Source organism: Rhincodon typus, chromosome 40 (assembly GCF_021869965.1).
Source record: "Rhincodon typus isolate 14 chromosome 40, sRhiTyp1.1, whole genome shotgun sequence".
Taxonomy (NCBI): Eukaryota; Metazoa; Chordata; class Chondrichthyes; order Orectolobiformes; family Rhincodontidae; genus Rhincodon; species Rhincodon typus.
In genome coordinates, this window is record NC_063371.1 from 2,782,354 (window position 1) to 2,792,776 (window position 10,423).

General features: G+C 45.5%; 1 protein-coding gene across 1 annotated transcript in view; it reads right to left on the reverse strand.

Moving 5' to 3' along the window:
• The window catches only part of LOC109922588 (myoferlin-like), a 78,502-nt gene that overhangs the window by 22,921 nt on the left and 45,158 nt on the right, over positions 1-10,423 (reverse strand). Inside the window, exons 23-25 of the mRNA XM_048618490.1 lie at positions 8,694-8,822; positions 5,481-5,636; positions 3,081-3,168 (exon numbers count right to left, since the gene is read on the reverse strand). Of these exons, the coding sequence (XP_048474447.1) occupies positions 3,081-3,168; positions 5,481-5,636; positions 8,694-8,822 (373 nt within the window). The remainder of the gene's footprint in view (positions 1-3,080; positions 3,169-5,480; positions 5,637-8,693; positions 8,823-10,423) is intronic.

The window sequence follows — 10,423 nt, forward strand, 5'->3', positions numbered from 1 at the left end:
TGTTAATCGGTTGATTTTGTGCAGGGTTGAGATGCTGCTCCCAGAGTTTGCACTGCTACCATTGCACAAGATCAGTTCATTGAAGAATTTAACCAAGCTCCCTCCCAGGGAAAAGACACTCAAGCCTTGGAGAGAATGTAACAAAGGGAAGGTCATAGAGTTTTCACATCATGGAAAGAGGCCCTTCGGCCCCTCGAGTATTAGTGGATTAGACTCATTTATGATACAAAAGGAGACCAGTCGGTCCACCAAGCTTTCTGTACAGCAAACTATCTCTATCCCACTCCTCTGCTCTATGCCCACAGCCCTGCTAGATGCTGGGCAGCTCAGAACTGGAACCTAACTGAAGAGTTGCCAAAGCTTTTCATCCCGCACTCATCAGGCAGGAGTGGCAAATTTCAAACAATCACAACAATCTGTATGACAGGAGAAAAGCTTGCTGATTACTCGGATAGCTGATGGCTGATTGGTTGAGGTTTTGCCGTGGAACCGGTTAGAATTCTTTGAGGAGATAACAACCAAGTTAGACAAAGGAGAGCCAGTGGATGTGATCTATCTGAATTTCCAGAAGGCCTTTGACAAGGTGCCGCACAGGACGCTGCGAAATAAGATGTGAGCCCAAGGTGTTAGGGGCCAAGGTGCTGGCAATGGATAGAGTCAATAAATGTGGAGCTGGAAAAGCAGAGGCAGTCAGAAAGCATCCAAGAAGCAGGAAAGTCAACGTTTCGGGCCGAAACCATTTGTCAGGACTTATGTTGACTTTCCTGCTCCTCGGATACTGTCTGACCTGCTGTGCTTTTCCAGCTGCACATTTATTGACTCTAGCTTCCAGCATCTGCAGTCCTCAGAGTCTGCAAGTGGCATGGATAGAGGATTGGCTGACTGGCTAAAGGCAGAGAGTGCAGATAAAGGGGTCTTTTTCAGGATAGCAGTTGGTGACTAATGAAATTCCGCGGAGGTCCATGTTGGGACTCCACTACTCATGTTATACATTAACAATCTGGATGAAGGAACTGAGGGCACTGTTGCTAAATTTGCAGATGACACAAAGAAATGTGGAGGGACAGGTATTGTTGAGGAAGTGGGGAGGTTGCAGAAGGACTTGGACATGATAGGAGAATGAGCAAAGAAGTGGTAGATGGAATACAATGTGGGAAAATGTGAGGTTACGCACTTTGGTAGGAAGAATAGAGGTGAAGACTATTTTCTAAAGGGGGAAAGGCTTCAGAAATCTGAAGCACAGATGAACTTGGGAGTCCGAGATCAGAATTCTCTTATGCTTAACATGCAGGTTCAATTAATGGTAGGAAGGCAAATGCAGCATTAGCATACACTTTGAGAGGGCTAGAATACAAGAGCAGGGATGTACTGCTGAGGCTGTATCAGGTTCTGATCAGATCGCATTTGGAATATTGTGAACAGTTTTGGGTCCCATATCTAAGGAAGATGTGCTGGCCTTAGACGGTGTTCAGAGGAAGTTTACAAGAATGGTCCTAGGGATGGAGGGCTTGCCAGGAGAAGTTGAAGTCTCTGGATTTATACTCAATGGAGTTTAGAAGGATGAGGGCGATCTCATTGAAACTTAAAGAATATGAGAGGCCTGGTTAGTGTGGACATGGAGATGTTTCCACTCGGAGAGACTAGGACTCAAGGGCACAGCCACAAAGCGATGACTCTTTAGAACTGAGATAGGGTGAAATTTCTTCAGCCAGAGGGTAGTGAATCTGTGGAATTCATTTCCACAGAAGGCTGTGGAGGCCAAGTCATTGCGTCTATTTAAGACAGAGAGAGATAGGTTCTAGTTACAGGCAGAAGGCAAGAGAATGGGTTTGAGAAACATATCAGCCATGATTGAATGGTGAGCTGACTTGATGGGTTGAATGGCCTAATTCTGCTCCTACATCTTACGGTGTTATGGAGATTAATGATCCCCCAGATTCCTGACTAATTCAAAAAAAGTAAAAGGTATGACATATTCCTTTTGTTTGCGGGGAAAGGGGGATGAACACGTGTCAATTCTAGCCAGCCTAAATGAGCCACATTAGGAACTCAACTGAGTTTCCTAAATTGGTTGGTAGGGGCAGCTATTAATGCACTCAGAATAGTTTAGCAAGTGCTGTCCAAACACAATATCACATATCATGGCAAATGTTTTGTTTTGGGTTTTACAAATGCAGACAAGTACAGAATATTGTGGAAACAAGCCATTCAGCCTGTCTGGTCCACACCGAACCTCCAAACAGCATCCCACCCAAACCCACTCACACCCCCGCCCTGTAACCCTGCATCTCCCATGGCTAATCCACCTAGCCTGCACATCCCTGGACACTATGGGCAATTTAATATGCCAATCCACCCTAACCGGCACATCTTTGGACTGTGGGAGGAAACCGGAGCACCCGGAGAAAACCACAGACACGGAGAATGTGCAAACTCCACGCAGACAGTCGCCCGAGGCTGGAATCGAACCCGGGTCCCTGGTACTGTGAGGCAGCAGTGCTAACCACTGAGCCACCATGCCAACCGTATGGTCTGTACTCTGTATATTTTAAACAACTGAAGGAACATGCTATATGATTCAATCAGCCAGTTGCGGAAACATACTGCCTAGCACTGAAATGGGGCATTCTTCCACTTGACCTGGTGAATGATAGAGGAAAAGTTTCAGCAACATGTCTCTTTTGTCAGCGATCTCTTAGTTATTATGAGGACAGCGGGACAGAGTGAGTGACCGTCTTAAAAAGTGGCACATCAGCAAGGCAAACACATCCTAGATGGTGATAAAACCAGGAGTTTATCCTGTCTCAGTTTTCACTTGTAGCTCCAAGTGTTCACTCTCTGGAGACCCTAGTTTCACAAGATAATGCATAGATCCATGAGAGATCAAACAGTCTTCTGTTCATAGTATTTTAATGATGTTAGGATAATACACTGGTGAAGGGTCACCTACAGCACTTATAGAGACTGTTGAGATTGCATGAGGACTTGTTCCAAAATTAGAAAAGGAAATGGCAAATAATAGAAAGAATGGTTACATCTTGTATAGCTTTAAGTTCAAACATAAGAAGCGACTTACTTGCCGAAGACAGGGTTGAGGTTATTGGCAATGTAATGCTCACGATCATCAACGGTCTCCTTCCCCAGTGAGACTTTAATGTAAGGATCACACTAGCAAAAGGAGATGGAGAGGTCAGTGCGCATATAAACATGTTTGATGAGCTACTCTTTGTTGAGAGCCCCCTCCTTATTTGAAGCTCCCTCAGTCTGCAAATATGAAATGATTACTCCATCAATTCAACTCCTGTGGTCTTGTGCCCTGAGAGATGTTTCATAGAAGTGTCAAACAAAATTTGACACTGAGCTGAAATACTTGACCAAAAGCTTAGTCAAGTGTTTTAACAACTGTCTTAAAGTGAGTGGGGAAGAGGTTTATGGAGGGAATTCGAGAGCTTATGGCCTTGGCAGCTAAAGGCACAGTTGCCATCGTTGGGCTGATAATATGATACAAGAACAGGATCGGGATAAAGGAAAATTCTAAGGGTTACCCATGGAGCAGGTGCAGAAGGCCACATTGGTGCCACTCTTCTACTTAGAGGTCGATGACTGGATCAGAGTAGGGAACACTTCAGCTGGACTCAAGACCTACCTGCCTCAGGAGTGATCAGTGACCACACTCGATCGAGAATGAAAGCAAAATTACAAGCGCTCCCCCTCTGGTACATTCTTCGTCCCGGTAAGAAATAAGTTCGCAGTGACAACGTGGCTCCAAGATCCAGGGACTAACTGTAACCTAACCCATCCTTGGAAAACTGAGATGGATTGGATGAAATCTCAGGATTTTGGATTCCACAGTTGGCATTTAAGGGGAAGCTAGAAAAACAGGAGGGAGATTGGAATAAAAACAGAAATTGCTGGAGAAATTCAGCAGGTCTGGCAGCATCAGTGGAGGGAAAATAGAGTTTACATTTCAAGTCCAGTGACCTTTCTCCAGAACTGATAGTAGCTCAGAAAAGGTGGGTATAAAAGCTGTAGACAGGGGATAGGTGCCTCCCTGCAAAGGTAGCATCATCAGAACAGATGCGAAGGATCGGAGAAACTGGGAGAATGGAATGGAGTCCTTAAAGGAAGCAGGGTGTGAGGGTGTAAAGTCTAAGTAACTGTGGGAGTTGGTGGATTTGTAATGGATACCAGTGAGCAGCCTCTAACCAGAAATGGAAACAGAGATGTCGAGGAAGGGAAGACAGGAGTCAGAGACGGACCAGCCGAAGGTGACCAGTAGGGTGCAATTTGGAAGTGAAAGCGATCGATTTTCTCAATTCCGGGCGAGAGAGGGAAGCAGCACTGATGATGTCATCGATGTACCAGGTAAAGAGTTTTGGAGAGGGACCTGAGTAGGACTGGAACAAGGAACGTTTCACAGGCATAACTGGTACTCAGGGCCACAATTTTGAACTGAACGAAGTGAGAGGAGTTAAAGGAGAAGCTTTAAGGATGGACTCAGCCAGGTGGTGGAGGGTGGTCATGGAGGGGGTCAGTTCAGGCTTTCTTTCCAGGAAGAAGTGGAGAGCCCCAAAATCATCCTGATGGGGGTTGGATGTGCAGACGGAGCAAAGGATAGATGATTGGGTTAGATGAGGAAGAGTGCAGGAGGCTTGAGTGGAGCATCATTGGTTTTTGATCATCTGACATTTCAATTCTCACCTTGTTTCCCTACTGTCTTTGGACTCTGATGAAGCTCAACTCAAGGTTGAGAAACAGCACTTTATTTGTCAACAGAGCACTAATAGAGGGTTTAATAATTTCACATAGTACAGGGGCAATGTTCTTTCCTTTATGTTTTTGGGTCTTATTCTTGTCTTTGCCTTTGGTTTTTGTCATTCTCAGACCTCGTCAAGAGACATCTTTTGTTTCACATCCTGCCCCATTCCCACTCCGTTTGCATTCACACGGAGCATCCTTTTGTCAATTAGTATCTCCTGAATTCCACACTATCATAAACCTTCCTCTGTCCCCAAACCTTCCACTTGCTCAAAATATTTCTCAATTCCAAGGAAAGGTCATCGAGCTGAACTACTAATTCTGCACCTCTTGCCACAGACGCTGCCAGTTCTGTCGAGTGTTGCCAGCATTATATGTTCGATATCAGTGGAATGAATGGCCTACCTCTGGGCAGAGGAGGCCACTCAGCCCTTTGAAAGTGCTAGCCAATCAGTTCCCACTCTCCAGCGTTTTCTGCGGAACCCTGCGAACCTTTGGACTTTCAAACGGTTGTTCGATTCCCTTTGGAAATTCGCGATCGAACCTGCATCACTGCCCTTAAACTGCATTCCAAATTGCACAACAACTCAGTATGGAGAAGATAACCCACATAAAATGCGGGCCAGAATTCAATCCCCCACCTCTTTCAGAAGCTCAACACACTGTTGTGAATTTGTGACGTTTGATAGTTTTCCCTGTATGTGGAGGTGGCAAATACGTACTGTCCCAGAGCGATCCTTCGGCTGGAGGCTGAGAGCGCGGACAATGTAAACTCTCACTAAACAGATCTGCGGCTCACTCGAGGGCAGTTGACGGAACTGAGGTGGGGGGATGGGTTTTGCCGGATCTTCTGGCAGAGGATAGATCCGAAATGAACCCTGAAAGAGAAAACAAACTATGAATGAGGGGAGAATAAAATTGCAACAAAGAAACCCGCGAAAATTTCCAAAAACTGCCTGAGACGAAAGACCATTCAGCTCATCAAGTGATCCCAACCCCACCCATATCTGAACATCTGAAACCACCCTCCAAATTCAAAATTCACGAGTAACCATCAGGTCTCGGTCTTTTGTCAGTTGAAGCTGTGTCTCTTGACCCTCCACCACAGGAGACAGTTCCTCCTTATCTCTTCCATTGTAAAGTGAACCCCTTCGTCAAACTGTCTCCTTTTGCTGCGGGAGGACCACTCCAGCTTCCCTGGTCCACACCCATAGAACACAGAACATAGAACAGTACAGCACAGTACAGGCCCTTCCGCCCTGAGAAAAAACATGACTGTAGTCTCTCCAGTGTCATCACAAACTTCACATCCTCCGTTAAGGAATGGGTCCTGGAACTGGATCGAATCAGCCATGAGACTGGACGAGTGTTTGGTGCAGTCGGCTTCGAAAGAAAAACACTCCTGACAGATCTAACTGCACCCATTGGCATTCCCTCCACAGCATTTCCGACAGCGAGTTCAAGTGATGCCCCTGAGGTATATATTGACTGACCTGACTCTCTGTGGTGAAGTTAACAGCCATTACCAGCAGCAGAATAGGAAATCCAATAGATGGATGCCTGGGATCAGTGAAGGATGCTAACACCAAATTAGCCAACTGATCAGAGTGGAGTTAACCCAGACTAGAGTGGGAAATCAAGGGAAACTCTGAAGTGGTGGCTACAAAGGGTAGGCAATGGCCTAGTGGTATTACTGCTAGATTATTACTCCAGAGACCTGGGTAATGTTCTGGGGACGTGGGTTTGAATCCCACCAATGACAGATGGTGGAATCTGAATTCAATAGTAATGAGTCTAATGATGACCACGAGTCCATTCTCAATTGTCAGGAGAAACCTCTTCTGGTTCATTAATGTCCTTGAGGGAAGGAAACTGCCATCCTTACCTGGTCTGGCCTACATGTGATTCCAAACCCACGGCAATGTGGTTGACTCTTAACTGCTCTCTGGGCAATTAGGGATGGGCAATGAATGTCAGCCTAGACAATGACACCCCCATCCCAGGAATGAATAATGAAAAAAATAATGATCTCACCCACAGCCTGAACTGGTACCAAGAGACCATTTAAATATACATGAAACTTGACTGTTTTGTCATGTTTGGTCAGATCGCTCTTTGTTTAAAGAATGTTAGGAAAGAGGAGAAAGGAACGTTGTCACTGCTGTGGCCCATGCCCACATGATGGCACCGAAAAGCTGCTGCTTCGCATGATGGCACCATCCAAGAAGCCACAACATTTTAACAACATCAAGCACTACCCATGCTGATAAGATGCTGATAAAAATACCTGTACGATTTCCAGTGATTTGGAGGCTGGGAGCAGGATTATTCGAGGGAAGAAAAGGAAGACCATCACCCTGATGACCCTCGAAGAGCATGCTGAATGCCCAACCTCTGATGTGCCTGTTCCTCGGGCCGAAGCTGCAGAAATGTTCCCTGATTTCGCACCGCGGTGTGGAAATCGTGGAGGACGTGTCGGACAGGCACAGCCGATGTGGCAGACTCACCCAAAGACAGCACACTCAGCAGGAAAAGACTCGCAAGCTTTTCCAACGCTAACTCCATCAATATCTTTTACAGTACAAGGTCAGACCATCACAAAGAGTGAACAAATTGAAAAAATAAGAGACTTCTAAAAAAAATATATTGACTGCATCACTCGGTTTTCACTGGGGCTTTTCACACAGAGCATGTTTGTAGGCACAGAGATAGTAGGAACTGCCGATGCTGGAGAATCTGAGATAACAAGGTGTACAGCTGAATGAACACAGCAGGCCAAGCAGCATCAGAGGAGCAGGAAGGCTGACGTTTCGGGCCTAGACCCTTCTGAAGTGAGACCCTTCTAATTTTTCTGAAGAAGGATCTCGACCTGAAATGTCAGCTTTCCTGCTCCTCTGATGCTGCTTGGCCTGCTGCGTTCATCCAGCTCTACAACTTGTTATCTATGTTTGTAGGCACGTTGGGTTACAGAGGGACTACCTCAGTACTCTATTTAACGTGAGATTGTCAGCAGGGCCCCTGTGGTTCCGACGTACCACAATGTGACTTTGTTGAAAGAACTCAGTCAACCGACTCAAAAGCCTGTTGAAAGAGAATTTGCTTTTCCAGCTTGATGAAGCACTTTTGAAAGCCATAATGAAGGAAGTACGGTGGCTTATTCATGCCCAGGAAAGGTCTCCGAGCTGCAGTGAATTCATGACCTGACAATCTATCTCTGTGGTGCTGATCAACGGATAAGTGTATTGGCTCTCCTTTGAAATAGTGGGGGTCTGACTGACTGCACTCCCAGCTTGGATTCTGGCCTGGAAACCACAACCTTCTGACTGTGGAACGAGACAGCTACCCACTGAGGCATGGCTGAGCCCAGGAGGTATAGAATAAATACAGCAGAACTGAGTTGTGGTTATGAGCCAATGTGTGTTGCTGGTTATTTATTGCCCATTCCAGACAGCAGTTAAGAGTCAGCCACATTTCTTCACAGAATCCCCACAGAGGGGAAGGAGGCCATTCAGCCCATCAAGTCCACACCGACCCTCCAAAGAGCGTCCCACCCAGACACAGCCCCCAACCGTACCCCCATGGCCAATCCAACTAAACTGCGCATCTTTGGACTGTGGGAGGAAACCGGAGCACCCGGATGAAACCCACGCAAAATCCATACAGACGGTCACCCAAGAGTGGAATCAAACCTGGGTCCCTGGCGCTCTGAGGCAGCAGTGCTAACCACTGAGCCACCGTGCCACCCTCAAAATGTTAACCTGAGGTCCTGGACTACTAGTCCAATGACCACTACACAACCACACACCCCCAGAGCACATAGCCCAGGCGACTAAAAGTACGAGCACCAGTTGAAATCCGATGTAAAATCAGACAGAATGGATGACCCAAGAAAATCACTTGTCAACTATCTTCCAAATAACTCCTTTACTCATTACCTTAAATTCGCCTACAACCATTGGATCCTCGATATCTCCATACACTTTCCCCCGGTACAGTTTAAAGGTGTGGCAGAAGTCCTGAAGCCCCTTAAACTGAGGCACATCTTCCAGGGGGCATGGATAAATCTGTATGAGTACAAGGGTCGCGGGCGAAAAGAAAGCCAGTAAGAGAAAGAGAGAGGCGGAACGAGATGGGGGGTTGGGCAGAGTTAGAGAGGTGGACAAAGGCAGCGAGAGAGAGAATGGAATAGAAAGTTGGAGAGAAAGACGGATAGAAAGGAGAGAGAGAGAGAGGGAGAGGATGTCAGAGAGAGAGAGGGAGAGAGCAGGCAGACAGAAAGAAAGAAAGAAAAAAATCACTGTGAGCAACTCAAATGACCTCAGCTACTGATATCAACAAACTCAGGAGCAATAGTGTCTATTGCCTTGCCACTCCCTACTTAAATCCCAGGAAGCTAGAGCCCTTACCATTCGATGGGTGAGGGGCGACTATACACACACAATGGCTGGGAAATATCAAGAAAAAGCCAAGTGTCACTGCACCACCAATAGGGAAATGCTGAGCAATTCGATGAGCTATACAATCAGAATGATTACAGCTCAGGATGTGGCCATTTGGTCCATCGTGTCTGTACTGGCTCTCGGTTAGACCTCATTCATAATCTCACACCTCCACCTTTTCCCTGCAGGCTGGTGGTTTTATTCTCCTCAGAGAGTTATTTAACGTGATTGCGAATTAAAGCTGCTTCCAGTACACCCTGGTGAGTGTAGTACCAAATTCTGAGCTGCAGGAGCTCTCAGAAAACATATTGGCGAAAATATCTACATCTATAACTTCAATGCTTTCCTGTGTGTTAATCATTTGAATTCTCAAAATGAGTGGTGAGTTAAGTGCAAATTTCACCCAGATAAAGAGATACAACAATTACAGCCTCTCATAATCACCAGTCACCCTTCAGTGAAAAAATAAGCTAGCCACTATTTCACCTCAAAATCAAGGTCAAACTCTTTAAAAATAAATCAAAACCAAATCAAATCTGCATCATGTACCAATCATATTTGAGGATCTTTATTCTAAGGTAATATCAAAGTCTAAACATGGATAAATCTCAGTTAAAAATATGCATGTTATGTCAATCTTTGGTAAATGTGTTGAATTTTAAAGCAATGTGAGCATTGGAACCAGTTTGTGATATTAAATTTTCCAGGGTTTTGGGTTTCACACCGGATGTAAATGATATAAAGTTCCACAGCCTCACTGTAAACAATAAATTCATTAAAGACTTATAAGCAATTGCAGCAGCGTCTGCCTCTGAATCAGAGTGACTCCAGTTATTGTAGTTTTATATCTGGAGCAGTGAAATCAGGTTAAAACTTTATTCCGTTTGGAAATGTGATAATGGATGGTGATTTTCTGTGACTGAAGTTAGAACGACTGTGAATGTGTGTGAAAAAACAGATAAAGAGAGAGAGAGAGAGACTGAGAATGAAAGGGAGGAAGGGGAGAGAGAGAGAGTATAGGAAAGTACAATACAATGAGTGAGAATAATTGTGTGCATGAGGGTGATTGTGTATGTCTTGTGTGTCAGAGTGACTGTGTGTGAGAGTGACTCTGTGTGAGTGACTGTGTGTGAGAGTGACTGTGTGTGAGAGTGACTGTGTGTGAGAGTGACTGTGTGTGAGTGACTGTGTGTGAGAGTGACTGTGTGTGAGTGACTGTGTGTGAG